Raw genomic sequence first — 23,428 nt, forward strand, 5'->3', positions numbered from 1 at the left:
CAACCAATGAGAGACTCAGCACTGACCTTCTCTCCACTTGAGAATCAGACCCAGCATATCACCATCAACAAGTGAACCCTGAATCTCAAATGATTCAACAATGCTTAATGAAGAGTTACCTCATCATATGAATTGCTTCCGGGTCCTTGCAGAAACTGAAGGCATAGCCACTAGAGGTAGTACCAAAATCAATGGCTACCACCACAACGAAAGGAGGAAGTTTTTGTATTCTTGGCTCACTTCTCTGAAAATATACCAACAAAAAAAAAACATTAGGAACACAAAGCTTTGCCCAAGATTGATTGGGAGCAAGAATTCATTGAGGACTTGTACCTGCCTCCTTCACCTGTCCCCATAGCAAGGACTGATCTTCCCCAGCATACTTTGAATATGATTATTACGTACATACATGAATATGATTTATTACGTACATACATGAAACTGGACTCGAGAGGGTCCAGAGGAGGGCAACGAGGATGATAAAGGGTATGGAGAACCTTTCATATGCCGAACGGTTGGACAGGCTGGGGCTCTTTACCCTGGAGAAGCGGAGACTGAGAGGGGACATGATAGAAACTTATAAAATCATGAAAGGCATAGAGAAGGTGGAGAGGGACAGATTCTTTAGACTAGCAGGGACAACTAAAACAAGAGGTCATTCAGAAAAACTGAGAGGAGACAGATTCATAACGAATGCAAGGAGGTTCTTCTTCACTCAGAGGGTGGTGGACACCTGGAACGCGCTTCCCGGAGAGGTAATAAGACAGAGTACAATTCTGGGGTTCAAAAAGGGACTGGATGACTTCCTGGAAGCGAAAGGGATAACAGGGTACAGATAGAGGTTTACCGTACAGGACATTGAGCGAATAGGGTATGGATATTTTAGGTTAGGTAGGGAACACTTTCAGGTCATGGACCTGGGGGGCCGCCGCGGGAGCGGACTGCCGGGCACGATGGACCCCTGGTCTGACCCGGCAGAGGCAACGCTTATGTTCTTATGGACAATTTCAAACTAGGGACAGATATAACTGGCATTTGCAGTTGAATCAGTACTTTCCAATCTTTTTATGGATGTGAGCCCATGATTGCAGCTAAATAAAAAATGTAGGTACAGAATAATGATGTACCTATGGCGCGCACACCTTGGGTGTGACCCTAAAAGCAGGTTTTGTAGCCCCATTTGGGGTCCTGACCCACCGTTTGGAAAGCTCCGGGCTAGATCTTCTACTTACACAACTGGGTACATAGTAAGTACCATGCACACCTGCAGATTGTAGTCTACGCCTATTCTCTGACCATAACTGGCCACATTTCTGCCCCCTAACACAGATATAAATGAAGGGCAATTCTATAACTGGCCACCAGTATTCATGCACCACTTAAGCACATAAATACTATATACAGAATAGCAGCACTTTCATGGGTGAATGTACACTTACTGGCCAATTCTATATAGTCTGCCTAAAGTTAGGCACCTATATCTGCCAATGTAGGCACCTAATTTAATTCATTGATAGGCTTAATCAGCGTTGATAATTGACACTTACCTCATAATTGGCTTTAAATGAACTTAACTGAAAGTTAGGCGCCTAACTCAAAAACACGATTCTATAAAAAGTAGGCACCTAGTCCAAAGTGTCTACTTGAAAGTGAGTGTGGTTAAGGATCGTGGACATGTGTTTGAGTTAGACGCCTCTTTGTGAATTAGGTGCTGATATTTAGATAAAGAAAACCCTGGCACAGGCATTTGAAACATAGACAACATAATTTACCAATCGCTAAACCTTTTTAGACCTTAATCAGACCTACGAGTAGGTCGCAAACTTATCCTTTTTTTTTTTCTATGATTATTTCTACCTTTATGTCTCCTTTTTTTTCTTATGTGTTCCCATTATATGTGTTCTTCCCTAAATGTTTCTTCTCTTTCTTTAAAGATTGTAGTTCACCCCCCTCGCTTTCTGTACCAGTTATGTATTATAACGTATATAATTTGTATTCAATTGTATAAAAACGTTTTGTTTCGTCCTCTTTTTTTAAAAAAAAATGTTATACGCATTGAAGTAAATGATAGAAATCATAGCCCTAGTGCACAAAATTTCACATGCAGGTTACAAAAAACTGCTAGTTGCACATAAATGTAATAATTAAATTAGGCACCAATTGGTACTAACAATCAAAAATCTGCTATAATTGGATTTAATTGGTGCTAATTGCCTTATGCGTGCAACTGCACTTAGGACTAGATTCACAAAGCAAACCAATCATGTACCAATCGGTTTGCGAGCCCTTTGCGACCCGATTTCTCTCCAACCCGATTCACTAACCTGTGTAGTGATCCCATCCCGATCTGTGCATGCAAATGAGGGGAATCGGCATGCAAAACAGGAAGGATGCGATTCACTACCCTTTTCTCCTGCCATACTGACTGGCTGGCCGATCAAGAACAAGCGACTGGTGAGGACCAGTCGCTTGTGTAAAAAACTGCTCAATTTTTGGTGAGGCGCCACTCAGAGTATTGACTGCCCCGACTCTTATCTCTCTGGCTCCCCAGCTCTCCTGCTCTCTGCCACCCTTCCCCACAGTGCGAGCCCGTGGTTATAAAGCGGGATTGCACTGTGGGGAAGGGCGGCAGAGAGCAGGAGTGTCAAAAATTGCCCACCCTCGGCCTGACCCACCTACGGCCCGACCCAACACCCCCCTTTACCTAAAAGTTGGGAGCAGGAGGGGTGATCAGTCCAGCAGTGGGAGCAGGAGGAACCGCAAAGTCCTCTTGCTCCTTCTCCTCCGCCCTACCCGATGTGAATGCGGGCCTTAAGCCCTGCCCCATTTCATCATGTGATGCACAGGGAGGAGCCTAAGGCCCTGATTGGCTCAGGCGCCTTGGTCTCCTCCCCCTTGGGAGGGGCCTGAGGCTCCTGAGCCAATCAGGGACTTCCTTAGGGCTGAGCATAAGGAAGTCTCTGATTGGCTATTGCTTGGCCAAACAGGGACTTCCTTAGGAGCGTGCCTCCCATCACCTCCATTTGCATGAAGATGGTTGGTGAATCGGTTGGCCTGCCTCAAATCGCACATGGATCGCATACGGATCGGAAAGTTAGTGAATCTAGCCCTTAGTCGGTACTCTGTAATTTTAGTGCATAATTCATTTAGCACATATTTGCTAGGGAGTGTGGGCATGGGAGGTGCATTGGTGGGCCAGGGTATGGTTAGCACATATACTCTTAAGTTATAGAACGCCATAATTACTTGTCTAACTGACAGCAGTTAGGCGCAAGCATTTCCATCAGCCATTGAGCTAGCATAAGTGCTTGACCCTAAATTAGTTGTGTAACTGCGCACTTATCTTAGTGTTCTATAACAGCAATTATGTTCATAATTACCGATATAGAATTCGCACTTAGGACCTGATTCTGTAAATGGCGCCTAACTTGTAGGCACCGCTCTGTGCAGTTGTCAATCAACTGCACAGCGCCTAATTTACCAGTGTCTACCTGAAACACCTAGCAATGCCCAAGCTTACCATACTTATTTTATACCTCTAACCGTGTCTACTTTTCAGGAAGGTGTCATTAGGCGTCGCTAGGCACTGCGTGGATATCCGCATGCAACCTAAATTGACAATTAAAATAATCGTTTTAATGGTTTTTTAATGGCATGGTCAATTACCATGCCATTTAACCCATTAAATAACAATTATGTTGCACACAAATTTTAGTTAGGTGTTGCTAGACATCCTTGATTAGGGCCCCTAGCAGCGTTTAACGTAGGCACCGTTTATAGAATCAGACACTTAGCGCACATCATCCCAGCACCTATATTTAGGCAGCCTTTTTCAGAATTACCCTTTCACTGCATGCAAGTGGCAGTAAGTGCTATATAAATGCAAGGGAGGAGGGGCATGGATCATGCTGCCACTTCTTCACATATCGTACAGAATACTGTAACTGATACGTGTCCCTGCTGCATTTATGTGACTGCACTTATGCAAAGGTCTATGGCTGGTGCAACTGCAGTTTATAAGCACACTGACTGATGCATAGAATGCGCTCCCGAGGGAGAAGAAAATGGTGACAGAGTTCAAACAAGCATGGGATGAGCACAGAGGATCTCTAATCAGAAAACAATGAAGAACTTTGTATGAGCCGTTTACCATTCTCAATAAAAATATCTTTAAAAGAAAAGAAAAAAAAATAATGTGTATATATTGAAGGAACTAAGGCCGGTACTGGGCAGACTTGTACGGTCTGGGACCTGTATATGGACTTTCATTTGAAGACGGGTGGGGTGGGCTTTGATGGCTGGGATGGTTAAGATGGGCTGGAGTGAGCTTTGACGGAGACTTCAGGAGATAGAACCCAAGCACAGCTCTGGGTTTCTGGCCCAGAAATATCTAAGAGAAAGGATCATTTAAATTAAATGGTTAATCTATGGAGCATGTATGGTTGGGCAGACTGGATGGACCATTCGTGTCTTTACCTGCCGTCATGTATTGGAATCCGGACACCCAGGCTGTCTTCTAGAATAGGCCCTCACTGTAGGGCATCCAGTTGTAGAGCTGCCCCTTAGGGGGTAATTCTATATATGGAACTCAGAATTTGGCTCTGAAAGAATTGGTGTGGATTAGTATTCTATAATGGATGTTCCAGGATCAGTGCCCTGTACAGTATAGAGCAGCACGTAGCATCGGATTCGTGCTCAACTTCTGGAACTAGGAGTTGCACCAAATGGAAACCAGGTGTTAACACTGGCGCACAAGTTGGGTGTGGATCGCCTAATTTCCATAACACTGCATGTACTTTAAAGGACGGCCCCTGGCCCATCCATGCTCCTCCCACGGCTGCTCCCCCTTTGCAGATCTACCTGTAAACATATGCTCATCTATAAATGGTGCGTTAATTGTATTTTCACAAGAATTTGTCACTTTTGCCCTGTTTTTGTGCCTTGCATCAGTGAGGACACTTTTTTCACACCAAAAATTCAGCAAGAAAGTAGCACCTAACATTCAGTGCCTTATATAGAATTTCTCCCTTAATAGGCAAATTAGTGCGTGCTGTCTTGCCAGCATGGTAACAGTTACTGCTCTTATGTCCTAACACAGCATGCTAATTATGTGTGCTTAACACACTTTAGTAAACAGTCTCCTTACTGGCTTATAAACATATTAATGATGCATCAAGTCTACAGCTTCAATACGGCCATTTTAAACGCTGCCATTCTGTTGGCAACCCGCCAGTCTTCAAGTACTACAGGCAATGTATATGTTACAAATGTCAAGTAATAGCTCTGCAGTTACATTTTTTTATTTTTTTCAGTACTTTGAGAAGTATATATCATCAGTCCAAGTGATATGTTTCAAGTTTCTTTATTTTTGATATACCGTTTATCAAATAGGTATCTAAACGGTTTACAATAAAATAGAGATTAATAAAAGAAAATAAAAGGCGTAGCTTATCTAAATTAAAAAAAAGGGAGATTGCATGGACCAACGCACACGAAACGAAAGGGGAAAGGTGAGGGTAAGTTATTAAAAACATAGAGATAAAAATAAAAATAAAAGAGAGGGGAGGGAAAATACATAGTGATAGGGCTCGCTTCAAAAGAAATGTTTTTATCATTTCCAGATACTCCAAAAAGCTTCATGAGAATGGTTGATAGAGCTGAGGTTAACGATTATACACATCTTTGAAAAGAAGTCTTCAGTTTAGATTTGAATTTTTTTAGAGAGTTTTCTAAATGGAGATCCAGTGGGAGGGCATTCCACAGAGAAGGAGCTGTGACTGAGAATATAGATTTGCGAGTGGTATCATAAAATAGTTCACGTATTGATGGAATGGTAAGTAAGTTTTGATTATTAGTATTGGTACTCTTTAGTTTCACAGCTTGCCCTTCTACTTCTTCCAGGTTCACCGAGATTTGGTTTAGTTTCTCCAAATCATCACCATTAATTAGTATTTACAGCACGTTTATCTTCCCCACATCCTTTGTATGCCTTGATGTTACATTTACCTAGTCATTTAACCAATAAAACCCACAAAAGAAAAATAATGAAGATAAATACAAAAGGAAGAAAACGTCTTATAAATCGTTTGTTGTCACAGGGAACTCAAAAACTAACCACATAGCATGTCATAAAACACTGGAAAAAATGTGAAAAGATAACCTAATTAATAGTGAATAAATTAATAATGAAAAATGAAAAGATAATGAAAAAAGTTATTGTTAAATGTTGTTAGAGGTCCTCAGTAGTGCTGCCCGATTCACGATTCGAATCGGTTCACTGATTCATTTTGGGTGAATCGATACGAATTGATTTAAAAAAAAAAAAAAAATTGGCCCCCCCGATTAGGTAACTGACCCTCCCTCCTCGTTCCCTAAAGCAGGAGTGGCAGCGCTGCCTCTTGCTGGCCAGTCGCTGCCACACCTGCTTTAGAGGGTGAGGGGGAGGGCCATTCTGGAAGTGCTGATGTCCGGCTTCCCCCCTGGCCTCCCATGCACCATTTACCTACTAGCAGCAGCCTGCATAGAAGGTCACTGGGGCTAGTGATCTCTGTAAGCTGCTATAGGTCTTCTTGTAACTCTCTTCCTTCCATCCACTGTCTGCCGTCTCTCTTCCCCTATATGGCATACACGGTAATTTAACAAAGCCATGACACTAAACTGAAGTTAAAAGAGGTTAAAAGGAAAAAATAGATTGTCTATTAGTGTAAAATTGGATTAGTATCTCTACGTTTGACATTAAGATTATAATGATCTAAAAGTATGAAATTCAAAGTGCTTATCAGTCAATTACGACGCTTTTTACCAGGCAGTGCGTAGAAGTATCCGGTGGAACGTTAAGGTGGCCCAGCTTCGATCATGTGGAAATACAGAGCAAGTTCCCACAGGCAGAGCTGAGATTGCACTCTAAGCTAAGCAAGTGATAAAATTATTAAGCAGGGTTTTATCTTCCTTGCTGGCCCTTTTCGGAGGGTTGGAGAACAGATCAGCTGCGTTAGGGTGATTGCGCTCTAAGCTAGACAAATGACAAAGTTAATTTAGAAGGGTTGTATCTCCCTTGATGTCCCCTCCAGGTCCCTGTGAAGCAGTAGCAGCATTTTCCCCCACCCCCATTCCCTTCTCTTAAGGCGATCTGGCCTACTCCATTCGGCCCCTCCCCCTTCCCTTCCCGCGGTCTAGCCTGCGTTCCTGTAGCTGGAGTCGTGTTCTTTATCGGCTCCCCCTTCCCTTCCCGCGGGCTGGCCTGCTGCAGCCGAAGGTTTTTTTTAAAGTTTAAAAGTGCCGGCGGCGGATCCTCTCACGATCCCCGCCAGCGTCGGAAGCCTTCTCCGACGCTGGTGCAGGCTCGTGAGAGGAGCCGACACCGCAGCTTGAGAGGTGGAGAGCAGGGAAGTCCAGCGCTGCCGGCCAGTTTGACAAAGTGAGGACGGGAGGGGGGAGTCGCTGCCGAGACCGCTATGTTAGACGAAGTGAGGGGAAGAGGGGGGGAGTCACTGGCTTGTTCCCTGCCTCCGTGTTGCAAACGTTGGCCGCGAAGTGCAAGAGAGCCGGAGCTGGCAAGACCGCACATCACCTGTGAGAGAGGGACCGTTGTATGCGCACATGCGCACTCTGCTGACCACGGAACTACAGATCAGGCAACACGGTGGTAGAGTACGCATGCGCGCTTAGCGTTTTATTAGATTAGATTATATATGAACTAGTCTTTAAGGTCGTTACATTAAAAGGTGCTAGAATAGATGTGTGCATCTAATCTAATCTAATCTAATCTAAACCTTAAGTTTATATACCGCATCATCTCCATGAGAATGGAGCTCGACACGGTTTACAAGAACTTAAAATAGTGGGTAGAGAAGAAGAAAAAGGATTACATGAATTTATGTGTAGAAGGGGGGAGAGAAAGGGGGGAAGGATAGAGCTACAATTTGCTGAAAAGCCAGGTTTTCAGTTGTTTGCGGAATAACTGAAGGGAGCTCAGGTTCCGCAGCGGGGTGGTGAGGTCGTTCCAAAGACCTGTGATTTTGAAGAGAAGGGATTTTCCCAGTTTGCCTGAATAGTGGATGCTGCGTGGAGAGGGGAAGGCTAGTTTAAGCCTTTGGGCAGTTCTGAAGGAGTCGGGACTGGAGGAGTTGAAAGACAGTGGGATAAGAGGAGGCAGGATTCCGTGAATGATCTTGAAAGCCAGGCAGGAACATTTGAAATGGATTCTGGAGATTATTGGGAGCCAATGAAGTTTGGCAAGGAGTGGGGAGGCATGGTCAGACTTGTCTTTCTTTCTTTCTCTCTCTCTTCTTGGCCGCTGTCTGTCTTTCTTTCTTTCTGTCTCTCACTCTTTCCTTGGCTGTCCACCACCACCCCTTCCCTGCTCCCCCTGCCAAGCAGTACTCCTTCTCCTTTCCCTGCTTCCCCTGTCCAGCATCCGCTAGCCCGGCAGCCTCGGGGCTCTTGCTAGGCCCCTCGCATTATCGAAGTGGGCCGGCCTAGCAAATGCCCCGCGACTGCAAGATGAAATCGCAGCTGCTGCATTTGCTGGTCTGGGGGTGAGAAGAGGCGTCCCGGCAGCGCAGGAAGTCAGCCGGCATCGGAGATCGGGGCAGAAGGCAGGCAGTGCACATGTGCGGCACGGAAGCATACATCACGGCAGCAGGGATCACGGCCTCGTAAGTGCACATGCGCGCTTAGGATTTTATTATAGAGGATGATTATTGGAATATCTTACCTGCTAGCATTCAAATTTGGGAAAAGGTAAAACGTGGGTTTCAGGAGGTTATTTCATTGTCCTTTCTTTTTTTCTAGTTCAGTGCTCTGTTTTTTCAGGAATAAGTGCCTGATTAAACGGTGACTCATCCAGGAGGTGTTGTTGACATCACTTCACTTTAGAAGCACAGCTAACAAATAAATAGCTAAACCAGATCTCAGCTGCTTTTGTTCTGAATAGGAGCTGAGAGAGGATCTGCTAAGGGGAAGAAAAACTCCATTGGAATATCTTACTTGCTAAGGGGAACCCCCTCCCCCCAACTCTATTTGAATATCTTACCTGCTTGGGAAAATGTAAAACTTGGGCTTCAGGAGGTTATTTCTTTGTCCTTCTCTTTTTTAGTTCAGTACTCTTATTATCAGCAAAGTTAGTTTAGGCAATAGTGCAGCTGTTAGAGTCTCTGTTAGGGTTTATATATAAAAAGTGTTTTTGCCTAGATTAGTATTTTAGGTTGCATTTCAGAGGATTAAGATCAGATTAGGCACCGATAACAGTTGGGGAAAGTCTTGTTTAGTGTTTAACATTAGTTTAAAATACAGCTAGACAAAAATAGCCCTACAGAACTTAGGATATATATTCCAATTCCCGTAACAATTTAAGAAAGAAATCACCAATATTAAGATGCATGCAGCAGTCCAGCAGAAAGATGGAGATGGGGGCTAACCAGTCTTTTGCACTGAGTGTCACATGTTTGATTATCTCCCAGTTTAATGGTTGATTTTGCTATATTTATGTACATTATACAATTGTATTTCTTCACCGATTGTCCAGTCCTCTTTTGTGTAAACTGCCTAGAACTGCTGGTGTTGGCAGTATAAAAGAATAAAGTTATTATTATCATTATTATGTGTGTGCTTAGTGTAAAAAGCTCCTAGCACTCAGGGAATGGGTCCGATCTCTTGAAGCAACAGTAGCAAACATGGAGGAGCTAAGGGAGACAGAGAGGTACATAGAGGAGACCCTTATCCAGGGTGGAACCAGGCTGCTGGCATCAACATTTAAAAAGGAGATAGAACAGCTTTTAAACTAGAAACTGGGGGAAGGCTGACAGTCGCTCAAAAGAGCATGGTTCGGGACATGGTATCTTGAAAAGATATCACCATAAAAAGGGAAGACAAAGCATCCTGATAGTGAGATTGCAATACAGACCACAGTAGACCAGGTTTCCTTAAATTCAGAGCAGGCTGATTTTAAATATTGCAAATTATCTATGCCAACTGCTGAGCAAATTGTAAATAGATATGACAAACACTGTTTGAAATGTCTGTATGCAAATGCCAAAAGCCTAAGAAGCAAGATGGGAGAGTTAGAATATATTGCACTAAATGAAACGATAGATATAATAGGCATCTCTGAAACCTGGTGGAAGGAAGATAACCAATGGGACACTGTCATACTGGGTTACAAGTATCATGGTGATAGGGTAGATCGAATTGGTGGGGGTGTAGCGTTATATGTTAAGGAGGGCTTTGAATTGAATGGACTCAAAATTCTACAGTAGCAGAAACATACCTTGGAATCCCTATGGGTAGAAATTCCATGTGTAAGGGGGAAAAGGATAGTGGTAGAAGCGTACTACGGTCCGTGTGACCAGGATGAACGGACAGATGCTGAAATGTTATCAGAAATTAGGGAGGCTAACAAACTGGGTGATTTCAACTACCCCGATGTTGACAGGGTAAATGTCTCATCAAGGCATGCTAGGGAGATAAAATTCCTATTTTTATATTCTTATGTTCTTATGCGATAGCTGGCTCCTCAAGCTTGAAAATTCCAATCCTGATGCATAGACGTGGCACAGCATTGAATTTCCAGGTTTAACACCAGAAACTTTCAGTACAATACTGATCGCTGTGAGCTGAATATCAGGCCCTTATATGTTATTTATTTATTTTATTTAAAAATGTTATAGCCCTCTCCATCCACAGTTCTGAGCGGGTTATATAACAACATTCATAATAACTAATGTCAAACAAATATTCAACATACAATTAAAATATACTAAAATGTACACTTTTTCTTGTATTTACTATACAGTATATACAGAAACTTAACCCTCCCAAAAAACAAACAAAAAATAAATAAAACCCAGGCCTGCCTTCCAAAAAGTCAAGAAAAAAATCAATTATAGAAAAGTCTTATAGAATAGTATACTTACACATATAAGTACTTCTTTTCTGTGCAGTTACATGCTTGAGACGTGTAACTACACACACCCATGCATTCACATTTCTCAATATTAAGAACATAAGAATTGCCGCTGCTGGGTCAGACCAGTGGTCCATCGTGCCCAGTAGTCCGCTCATGCGGCGGCCCTTAGGTCAAAGACCAGCGCCCTAACTGAGACTAGCCTTATCTGCGTACGTTCCGGTTCATCAGGAACTTGTCTAACTTTGTCTTGAATCCCTGGAGGGTGTTTTCCCCTATAACAGCCTCCGGAAGAGCGTTTCTACCACTCTCTGGGTGAAGAAGAACTTCCTTACGTTTGTACGGAATCTACCCCCTTTTAACTTTAGAGAGTGCCCTCTTATTCTCTCTACCTTGGAGAGGGTGAACAACCTGTCTTTATCTACTAAGTCTATTCCCTTCATTATCTTGAACGTTTCGATCATGTCCCCTCTCAGTCTCCTCTTTACAAGGGAGAAGAGGCCCAGTTTCTCTAACCTCTTATTGTACGGCAACTCCTCCAGCCCCTTGACCTTTTTGGTTGCTCTTCTCGGGACCCTTTCGAGTAGCACTGTGTCCTTCTTCATATTACCCTCTGTGATTATGGCACTTTACAAAGAATGATAACAGATGTTCTGTGGATACTCTTTTGCGCCACTTTGAAGCCACTGCAATAGCTGACTTCTTTTTTATTCTGTATTATGTGAAAATGAAATACTATCATCATGACTTCTTAACTTACAGGGGACTGGGAAGGTGTGAGAGGCGCGATGTTACAGCTCTCATTGTGAATGCCTGGGGAGTTTGGCGGAGAGGGTGTACCAGACCGATCACCATTTGTGCCTGGAAGAGAAGAAAATGAAGTTACTACCATGTCTGCTTACACTTCTCCAGAGCACCACAGAAAGTTTGCACTCTTGAAAACAAGATGTGCCATCATTTCTTGAGACAAACTAAGGCAAACCTTGAATTTCAACCTATTCTCCCCAATATATATTATATTTGGGGAAGCAGTAAATCCACCATCGCAATATGAACTCTTTGAAAACTGTCAGCCCAGGATTCCTTCAACGGATAAATTGGAATAACAAGCCTATAGTTCTCAAAGGGGTCAAAAAGTGTTACTCAAATTTCAAAGCAGAACAGCCCTATGTACCCAATATTATATTTTGTGCAATTTCAAACAGCAGGCTTCACTGATCAAAGCTTTTCTCTCATCCTGTAATTATGAGAATAACTCTTAATAAATCAATCATGTTACAATTTCCTTGCAATGGTTGTTTGGAAAAGCATGTTACACTTCTCCCTCCGTTTTCACTGTGATAGGGGATTAACAGACTCGCGAATACAGAAAAACCGCGAATAACTTTTTCATATGTCATTCGCAGTTTTCTCTTAAAAGCCATCGTGAATATGGTGAAACCGCGACTAACAAGGTGGGAAATCTGGCCTGTTCCTGAAGGAGAGACAAAGCATGGTGGAGAGAGTGCTGGGAATCAGCGATTTTCTCTGTAAACGCTTTGAATCAGCAATTTCTCTGTGCAAGCTGATGCAATTTGGGTGGAGGAGCCAGCAAACTAAAAACCACAAATAATTGAAACCAAGATTGCTGAAACCGTGAATACGGAGGAAGTGTATACACATTTTAATTCCTTAAAAGAGATACAAGTTGTGCATAGTATTCATCGAAAACATTATTTTTAAAAAAATATTCTTTATTGATACTGTTCACATCAAAAGGGTCAATATTAGGACTGTACCGAATATTCATATTAATTTGATTCAGCTCCAAATTGTGCCCTGAATACATTATTTGTATTCGACTGAATTGCGATTTAAATTCAAATTTTAATAATCAGGGGCTCTACTGTGCTCAGTGGCGTAGTGAGGGGGGACGGTCTGCCCCAGGTGCCATGTTGGGGGGGGCGCTGGCACCCCTCCTCTTCTCCGCCTCTTCCCACACCTCCCTTTGCCATGCACTAACCCCCTTCCCATCTCCCGTACCTCTAATTGTTCACCTCCGCGAGCAACAACTTCAACATGCTCCTTGCAATCGCATTGTCTCTCCCGCTGACATCACTTCCGGGTGCCGCGCATAGGAAGCGATGTCAGAGGGAGAGTCATCAGGGTCGCAAGAAGCAAGTTGAAGTTCTCGTTGCTCACGGCGGTGAACGAGAGGTACGGAGGAGCGGAAGGGGGCGTGTGCGTGGCAGGGGGGAGCGGGGAGGAGCGGAGGGTTGGAGATGAGGATGGGGGGATGGGTGCCACTGCCTCAGGAGCCTCTCAACCTCGCTACGCCACTGACGGTGCTACATTTCCAGGAAATAAACACTTGGGGCTCCTTTTATGAAGGCGCGTTAGCGCCTTAACGCGCGGAATAGCGCACACTAAAATGCTGTGCGCGTTAGCCGCTACCACCTCCTCTTGAGCAGGTGGTAGTTTTTTGGATAGTGCGTGCTATAGCGCGCGCTAATCCGGTGCGTGCGCTAAAAACGCTAGCGCACCTTCGTAAAAGGAGCCCTTGATCTCTGATTTCATATTGCTGCTTTTATTATTTGTTATGCTAAAGTTCAATGCCCATTATATATATTCAATATTTGTATTCAGCCAAATTATATTTTCCATTATTCATATTTGGTTGATTATTAGAATATGCTATTTGGTTCAGCTCTCTTTGGCAGCGTTCTCTGTTAAACCTGGATATTCAATGCCTTGTCTGGGCTTCGTATTGAATTTCTAGGTTTGTGGATCTGGCTAACACATAGCCAGTTAAGTGTGAAATATATGTGGGGCACCACATAAAAATAAGACTGACTTTTATGTGGTCCTATTTATGTGGTTAACCTGGTTGGTTAAATGCTGAATATCAGAACTTAACCAGCCAAGTACGAGCTCTGCCCTCAGAATAGACCCAAAATAGCTGGGTTTGACTTAAACCGTTAAGTGCTGCTTCTCAAACTGATGCGCTAAGCAATTTTGGCACATATGTTATGGAACAATTCCTCGCTTGTAGGCACATAAGTGCCAATTTGTGATACCAATCATTTGCACAAGTGCTAGCATTCTATAGCTTAGGCACCAGTTTATAAAAATTGCTCTTTCAGTGCTTGCTTTTAGGAGTTTCATGAAGTGGGTTGCTAGCTGAAGATGCCTAGTGGTTAGTACAGCGGCCTGAAGCCTGGGGAGCTGGCTTCAATTCCCACTGCAGCTCCTTGTGACTCTCGGCAAGTCCCTTAAACCTCTATTGCTCCAGATGCAAAATAAGTATCTGTATATTAGAGAATAACACGGGGACGGGTACCTGTTAACCGCTGGGACGGAGGCAAAGTTTGCCCCTGTGTCATTCTCTAAAAGCTTGAGAATGGAATCAATTAGGACTGCATATCAATTAAAAATTTTAATCACACGATTAATCGCATACTGTCCCCCCTCACATTTCCTCTTGTACAGTGCAAAATACAGACAGCAGAAGTAAATTCTCAGAACTAAAGTGAAAATAAAATCATTTTTCTTACCTTTCTTGTATTTTATTTTTCTAATCATTTTGTTCCCTATTTCTGGTGCTGCTTCCCTCTCTCTGTGCTCTGAACTCCTTTCCATTCACTAATTATTTTCTCTTCTCCTTTCTCCATTCCTCCAACTTTCCTCTATTTTCTTGCCTCCTTCTCAAATCTATCTAGTTTCCAGCTCTTCCTTTTCCCTCCATCCATGGATGTCATCTCCTCCATTCCCTGCCATTTACTGTATGTGCATTTCCCCTCTCTTCCCTTCCCCTACCCTCTGTTCCTGTCTGCCATCTTCCTTCTTTCTTCCATCGCCATTTCCAACATATGTCCCTCTCTTCTCCTGCATCATCCCTTTCTCTTTTCCCCAACCATCCAGAGCCTTTGGGGATGGGGAGGGGATGTCATTCTCTACTGTACACATAAATAAACCACAGAAAGGTGGTATATCAAGTCCCATTTCCGTTTAAAATAAAGTTTAGAAAGATATCTTCTTTTACTTGAAAGGCATCTGCATGGGTATTTTGTCGAAACATGCAGGTACATTTTCATGTAATACAAAGTTATGTGGAATTCAAAAGTGGCTTCTTTTAACACGCGCCGATTCCTAGAACTCAAGCAGCTGAGACTGATGCTTTTCAATCTAGAAAACTTTCTCTGTGCAGTTTTGCTAACAATAAATAATAGGTATGTAAGTGACTTTTGCTGATTTTAGAAAACAAACAAAAAAAACCCCATATGTGCAATGAAAAACCCAGGTGACCTAAATCATAACCTCAAACAGCAACTGTGTGTTGGCATTCTGCAGATGGAACTAGAAAGTGTTCTTGTTTAAACAAAGGCTGGATAGATTCCCCACCTCCACTTTCAGTCTTGGAGAGTGAACCAGGCTGAAGCTACATAACTAACCCCCCTTTTACAAAACCGCAATAGCGGTTTGTAGCGCAAGCCAGCGCGCTGAATGCTCTGCACTGCTCCCGATGCTCATAGGAACTCTATGAGAGTCGGGAGCAGCGCAGAGCATTTAGCACGCCGGCCTGCGCTAGAAAACGCTATCACGGTTTTGTAAAAGAGGTGGGGAAAGAACTTTTAAATACCGTCCTGAAATATCTGTCAACAAATGGAGTTTACCAACAATAGGGTGGGCTGTGAGGGGTTTTATAATATTGCATTAATCAATTGTTATTTTATGAATGTGAACCAAAAAGTGTATTATTTATAATTGTTGGTATATTAGAAAATAAATAATAAATGAAGGAATGCCTGGCTCATTACGTCAGGCTCCGTCTCTGGCAGTATTCAAATCCAGGCTAGCGGCCCACTTATTTGAAGCTGCGTTTAAATCCAAACCCTACCAACATATCTGTCTGTCCTCCCCTCTGTAGTCCCCTACCTCCCCTTCAGCTCCCTCTAATTCCCTACATGAGCACTATGTTCTGATTCCCTATTTTGTCCTGTGTGTCGGTCATAATTAGTTTGTAAGCTCTTCTGAACAGTGCACAATGCTGCATGTGCCAGGTAGCGCTATAGAAATAATAAGTTGTTGTAGTGTTGAGTTCTACAGCCTGTTATATTCTGATCACCCTCTCGTCTGCCTTCTTCTCCCCCCATCCCAGCTTTCCCTCTGCAGGCTGTTATTGCAATGCTTTTATGATTTACTTATATATTCTGGTATTGTAATCAATACTCATCCTGTCCTGACCTGAGAAAATGGTGCTTTAATTCCTGAAAGTTACTCAAAAAATTAGTCCAATAAAAAGGTGTCGCCATATACAGTGTTCTTGAATTTGTTTTATTTATGAACCTTTATTTGTATACTTTCAACAATGGAAGCATCACCAGTACTCAGGACATATGGAGTATTGCTGAATGACAGGACCCACATGCCATGGTATTATTTATCTTAAAGATCAAACTTCCACATCCAGAGCGAGGTTAATGGTGCTCTCTCCGCTGACTTCTGCTTTCCATTAGCAGCAGGAGTTAATCAGAGGGTCTGTTTAGTGCAGCTGGTAACAGGCTCCAGCTGTTGGCTCTTAGACGCTGGGGGAGGGATCCACTTGGCTCTTGCTTTATCAGCTGAAAGCCACCCAAGTTGGAGTAGGAAGATTTTTCTAATGATGAATCCTCCAAAATGAAATAATAATAATTATTTAAAAAAAAAGAAAACAACAAACCCTCACATCAGCTGGGCCAGAATGCAAGGCACAAGCTGGTTGTTGGATATGAGCTACACATTCCAGTGATTATTACCATAGTATTGGGCTGAATTTCAAAAACAGAGAAATCAAATGACCACCTCACACCCTATACAGATGTGTATTCAATGAATGAGAACAATTTCCATGTTTGTAAACTTGATATAGCCATTCATAGAGTTTGGGACTTGAAAAAAACTGGGTAGTTTCAAATTTTGGATCAGACACTGACCCAGCTGTGTGGCCTAAAGTGGGCCTGGCCACTTTTTGCTCAGGTTCACCAGTGGCGTACCTAGCATATGTGACACCCAGGGCCCATCATTTTTTGACACAGCCCCATCTGTACGAAAAACATGATTTTTAGTAACAAGCCACATCTCACACATGAGTACCTAGGACAAGGCAGCATCTAACATACTGCAGTGAGCAGTACAACATCAATACACCCATTGTAAAACTAAACAAGCCAGACTAGTACAGATCAATCCTGCAGTCAATCCTAACAAAAAACCATGTCTTTCGAACACACAGAACACAGAAAACACCTTCGCCTAGTATGGAATATGTAATCACAAACTAACCCCTCCCTTTTTTACAAAACTGTAGTGTGGATTTTAGCCATGGTGGTAACAGCTCTGACGCTCATAGAATTCTGAGCATCAGAGCTGCTACCACCATGGCTGGCGCTAAAAAACGCTCCACAGTTTTGTAAAAGGGGGGGATAAAATAGAAATACATAGACAAAGGTTAAATTGAACCAGTAAGAAGCTGGACTCTGCATACAAAGCACCACAGAAACAGTGACACATGTCTCCTAAAGCAATAAATAAATAGAAATTTTTTTTCTACCTTTGTCTTCTGTGGTTTCTGCTTTCCTCATCTTCTTGTAACTCTCTTCCTTCCATCCACTGTCTGCCGTCTCTCTTCCCCTATATGGCATCTTCTCTCCTTCTATGCCCCTTCCAGAAACTGTATGCCTCTCCCTTCCATCTCTCATTTCCCCCCCCCCTTTGGTCTGGCATCTCTCTCCTCTCCTTCCCTCTCCCACACCTTTCCTCTGCAATCCCTTTCCCTTTTTCCCTCATTTTCCTTTTCAATTTTTTTTCTGCATCTGTCTACATTACGTTCTTACTACCCTCTCATCAATGTCCTTTTTTACTGTCTACCTAAAGCTTGCCACCTCTTTTCCTCACCCCTCCAGTGTTTCCCTAACTCAATCCTTTTCTCCCCATCATGTGCCCTCCTTTTATTTATCCCCTCCTTCCATCATGTACCCTCTTTCTCCAACCCTTCCATCTAGTACCTTCTCCTCTCTCTGTCCACTTCCATCCAGCGTCTGCTCCCCTCTTTCTCTCCTCCCATTTCCTTCCTGCATTTGCTCCCTAATCTCTCCCATCTGCACATCCATCCAGCATAGGCTCCCCACTACCATCCAATGTCTGACCTTTCTCTCGCCATCCACCCCTCTTCAATCAGCATCTGCCCCCTTTCTTTCCCTCCAATATCCTTCCCCCTTATGTCTCTCCCCTTTCTCTGTACATCAATTCTATCAGCACCTCCGTTCCATACCACCCTGCCCCCTTTCTTTCCTTCCACCACTCTTCCATTCCAGCAATCCTGTTCCTTTCTCTACCTTCATGCAGCAAGGTCCCACGATGACTGTAGCTGCCGGCTGCCAGTCCACCACACTCTGACGTACTTGCTCTGGAGCGGACTCAGCAGTCGCATGCTGGAAGGTCCCATGATGACTCGTCTGCTAGCTCTGCTCTGGAAGAAGTAAGTTACATCGGAGGGGGTGGACCCGGCAGACGCAGGGAGTTGTGGCAAAGTCTTGCAATGACTGCGTCTGCTGGGTCCACCCCCTCCGACGTACCTTACTTCTTCCAGAGCAGAGCCGGCAGACGAGTCATTGCGGGACCTTCCTGCACCTCAGCACGGCTGCCGACTCTGCTGCAGAGAAAGTAAGTCAGAGGTAACATGACCATTTATTTTTTTTCATCAAAAGGGGACATCTATTAATTGACTGTGTATCCTTTCTTTCATTTCTTTCTTTTTGCACTTAGGCCCAAAAATTGTCCCTTTCTATTCCCTCCCTCCTTCCTTCCCATGTCCATAGTGCCCCCAGTGCCTCCTAGCTGTGTCCATAGTGCCCCCAGTGTCTCCTTCCCATGTCCATAGTACCCCCAGTGCCTCCATCCCGTGTCCATGGTGCCCCCAGTGCCTCCGTCCCGTGTCCATGGTGCCCCCAATGCCTCCTTTCTGTGTCCATAGTGCCCCCAGTGCCTCCTTCCCGTGTCCATGGTGCCCCCAGTGCCTCCGTCCCATGTCCATAGTGCCCCCAGTGCCTCCTTCCTGTGTCCATAGTGCCCCCAGTGCCTCCTTCCCGTGTCCATGGTGCCCCCAGTGCCTCTGTCCAATGTCCATGGTGCCCCCAGTGCTTCCTTCCTGTGTCCATAATGCCCCCAGTTCCCCCTTCCTGTGTCCTTAGTGCCCCCAGTGCCTCCTTATGTCCCCCCCACTACCTTCCATATTTTGTCCACTCCCAAAGCCATCCTGCCTGCCTGCCTACCTATCACCCTCCCTGCTGCGCTAAAGCCAGCCAGCTTGCCTGCCTACATCCTTCCCTCCCTGCCGCGGAAAAAAAAAAAAAAGCAAGCGCCTCTCCCCTTCCTTTCTCCCAGTTCTGGGCCAGCAAATCACTGCCTGGCTGGCCCGGAACGTCCTCTTGGACGTCAGAATTGACGTTGCAAAGACTTCTTGTCGGCGGGGGGAGGTAAGATTGCAGCGGCGCGGGCCAGGGGAAAGGAAGGGCAGGAGGACCTGGACCTTGCCATCTGTGCACCCCCCCAAGCCGTGCACCCCCCCAAGCCATGCACCCGGGACGAACCACCCCCCCCCCGCCCCACCCCCCTTGGTACGCCGCTGGGTTCACCCAGACACTGAAGGACACAGTGCACCATGAGAGGAAAACATATAGAAATTTCTCCATATATCCCGTCTATGTCCTCTCTCCTTGACTCATGTCAGGATTCTCAGTCTACACCCAGCCCTCCATGCTCTATTTTCTCCTCCCAGCCCCTCACACAACCTTTGATTCTTCAAGTGTCAAAAACTTTAGTGATAAATCGACAACACAGCAGCCAGTGGAGCTTTGCGCTCATGCGTTCTGCCAGTTCCAGTTCTGCCCCCTCCCCCCGATGCACACTTCCTGCTGCAGAGCTATGCCGGGCAATCAGATCACAGAAGGATAGCGAGGAACTCCAGAGTGACTTGTGTCAGTTAGAGAAATGGGTGGAGAAATAGCAGATGAAGTTTAATGTGGAAAAGTGCAAAGTAATGCATTTAGGCAGAAAGAACAAGGAACACAAGTATAGAATGTCAGGTGCAACTCTGGGTAAGAGCGAACAAGAAAAGGACCTGGGTGTACCGATAGATAGGACCCTGAAACCATCGGCACAATGCGCGGCAGTGGCAAAGAAAGCAAATAGAATATTAGGCATGATAAAGAAAGGAATCACGAGTAGATCGGAGAAAGTTATAATGCCACTTTATAGGGCAATGCTCAGACCACACTTGGAATACTATGTCCAACATTGGTCTCCTAACCTAAAGAAGGATATAAAACTGCTGGAGAGGGTGCAGTGACGAGCAATGAAGCTAATAAAAGGTATGGAGAACTTGGAATACGAGGAACGACTTAAGAGACTGGGATTGTTCTCCCTTGAGAAAAAGAGACTGTGAGGGGATATGATCGAGACTTTCAAAATACTGAAAGGAATCGACAAAATAGAGCAGGAAAAAAAATTATTTACAATGTCCAATGTGACATTGGACAAGAGGCTATGGACTGAAGCTAAGGGGGGACAAGTCCAGGACAAATATCAGGAAGTTCTGCTTCACGCAACGAGTGATGGATACCTAGAATGCTCTCCCAGAGGAGGTTATTGCGGAATCCACCGTTCTAGGATTTAAAAGCAAACTAGATGCACATCTTCTTACGAGAGGCATAGAGGGATATGGGTGACTAAAATTACGCCAGGTGTACACCTGGCTGGGCCTCTGCGTGTGCGGATCGCCGGACTTGATGGACTGAAGGTCTGATCCAGAGATGGCAGTTCTTATGTTCTTGTGATAGATCTGCCTCCATTGCCATCCTGCTGTTGGTCAGTGTACTTCAGGGGTCTGTCCTGGGACCACTTCTTTTTTCCAGCTATATTTCTTCACTTGGTGCTCTAATCTCCTCCCATGGCTTTCAGTATCACCTCTATGCCGAAAACTCACAGATTTATCTCTCTACACCTGAAATCTCAACAGGTATTCCATCCCGGGTTTTAACCTGCTTGTCTGACATTGCTACCTAGATGTCTTGTTGCCATCTAAAATTAAACATAGCCAAGACTCAGCTCCCATCTCTCCTCATCCCTCGTTCTATATTTCTGTGAACAATGCCCTCATCTGTCTTGATGGCTCACAGCCTCGGGTAATCTTTGACTCATTCCTCTCCTTCTCCAACAGACTGCCAAAACCTGTCATTTCTTTCTCTACAATATCACTAAAATCAGACCCTTCTTTTCTTAGCACAGTGCTAAGACCCTCATCAACTCTCGCTTAGACTACTGCAACCTGCTTCTCACTGGCCTTCTGCTAAATCATCTCTCTACCATCTCTCTCCCTTTCAATCTGTTCAGAATTCTGCTGCATGCCTCATATTCCGCCAATGTCCCTATCCATTTTCGCAAGCAGTTCAAAATTCTCTTAATGACATACAAGTATATTCGCTCCGCAGCTCCTCAGTATCTCTCCTCTCTAGTTTCTCCCCACATTCCCCCCGGGCACTCCACTCATTGGGTAAGTCATATCTGTTCCCTTCTCCTCTATGGCCAGCTCCAGACTCCATCCTTTCTACTTTGCTGCATCATATGCCTGGAACATATGACTCAGTGCATCAAGATCCATCTCTGGCAATATTCAAATCCAGACTCTTAGCCCGCTTCTTTGAAGCCATTTTCAATTCCAAATTCCAACCCACTTGCTAAGCACCAGTATCTGTCTTATCATTCCCTCTGTAATTCCCCTACCTGAGCACTGTGTATAGATGCACCTTCTTATCCAGTTTGTCTTGACTAGATTGTAAGCTCTTTTGAGCAGGAACTGTCTCCTCTTTGTTCTGGTGTACAGCACTGCGTATGTCTAGTAGCACTATAGAAATGATAAGTATTAGATTATAACCAGAGAAAGGTAGTATATCAAATCCCATTCGTTCTCCCCTTTCCCAATATAGGATTACGCAGGAGAATGCTCTTAATTCTTCCTGTAGATGGCTGCTAAAATGAGCACATTCTGATGCAGGGGGCCATAGGTAAATCCTAGCATTGATACACTTATATCAGGTCAGGGAATACACATCCAGATTTTAGTTCCACCCAAACCACACCCCCTTGCAATGCTGTAAATCAGTTTTTACATGCATATGCAATGTACACATGCAATTGCAGCTGTTCACATGTATAAATTGTAACTAAAGCTTGTAAAATTAAGGCCATTAAGGCCGTTTAGTACAATGGACCTCCATTTGACTAACTGGTATTGAACTTGCTAGAATCCAGGGCTTTCCAAAGTTGCCTGGGGACCTCAAAGCCAGTCGGAGTTTCTGGATATCTACAATGAATCTGCATGAGATAAAAATTCATAGATCAGAGACTCATAATATGTAACTATCTCATGCAGATTCATTGTGGATATCTTAAAAACCCAAGTGACTGAGGGGTCCCAAGACAGGTTATTATCCAAAATGTTGGGTTTTGATACTTTAGGTACAACTTGCTTTCCCTTGCTCCAGTTTGAAATAAAAATAGCAGTAATTACAGTGCAGGCTACTCTTTCTGTTGGACTAAGAAGCATGTGTGAGATATAAAAAAGATGGAGTCGGTCCAGAGGAAGGCTACTAAAATGGTATGTGGTCTTCATCATATGGAGTATGGGGACAGACTTAAAGATCTCAATCTGTATACTTTGAAGGAAAGGTGGGAGAGGGGAGATATGATAGAGACGTTTAAATACCTACATGATATAAATGCGCTTAAGTTGAGTCTCTTTCATTTGAGAGTGATAGGTTCCAGAGTAATCTAAGGAAATACTTTTTTTTCAGAAAGGGTGGTAGATGCATGGAACAGTCTCCTGGAAGAGGTGGTGGAGACAGAGACTGTGTCTGAATTCAAGAGGGCCCGGGATAGTCACGTGGTATCTCTTAGAGAGAAGAAGAGATAATGATTACTGCGGATGGGCAGACTAGAAGGGCCATTTGGCCTTTATCTGCCATCATGTTTCTATGAATATATTTGAGCAATTCATTAAAAATGAAAGTGTGCAAGAGATGGTTTTATTTATCAGTGACTTCTATGCAACCTCTCTTTATTTCTGTGCAGTGAACACACATAACAGACTCAAATTTCTAGTGGCACAGAGAAACGATGACTGACTGAACTGTTTATTATGTCCTCAGGAACTCTTGAGAGAATTGCAGCCCTACTTTCCCAGTTAACTAGAATTTCCGCAGAATGAGCAGAGTGAGCTGAAAGTGTTTGTGATTTCCTCGCCACATTAACCTTGCACAGGAGTGACTGTTAGTTTCTTTCTAGACCAAAACAAGTAATATCTCAGGGGAACCATTACTCAGGAGGACTTATCTGAACTTCCAAATAAACAAAGCCACTCCCCATGCAAGCAGCAGCAGGACACATGGCTTTGTTAGGGGTAGCAAGAGTGGCAAAAACAATGCTTTTCTTGCAATCTTTAATCTGTTCATT

General features: G+C 44.0%; 1 protein-coding gene across 3 annotated transcripts in view; it reads right to left on the reverse strand.

Moving 5' to 3' along the window:
- Nucleotides 1-23,428, reverse strand: part of HSPA12B (heat shock protein family A (Hsp70) member 12B) — a 178,322-nt gene that overhangs the window by 111,226 nt on the left and 43,668 nt on the right. For all 3 annotated transcript variants that reach the window (XM_033953251.1, XM_033953254.1, XM_033953259.1), the window contains 2 exons: nt 11,664-11,764; nt 120-244 (listed from right to left, as the gene is read on the reverse strand). In XM_033953251.1, the coding sequence (XP_033809142.1) occupies nt 120-244; nt 11,664-11,764 (226 nt within the window). The remainder of the gene's footprint in view (nt 1-119; nt 245-11,663; nt 11,765-23,428) is intronic.

The sequence above is a fragment of the Geotrypetes seraphini genome, chromosome 1 (genome assembly GCF_902459505.1).
Source record: "Geotrypetes seraphini chromosome 1, aGeoSer1.1, whole genome shotgun sequence".
NCBI lineage: Eukaryota > Metazoa > Chordata > Amphibia > Gymnophiona > Dermophiidae > Geotrypetes > Geotrypetes seraphini.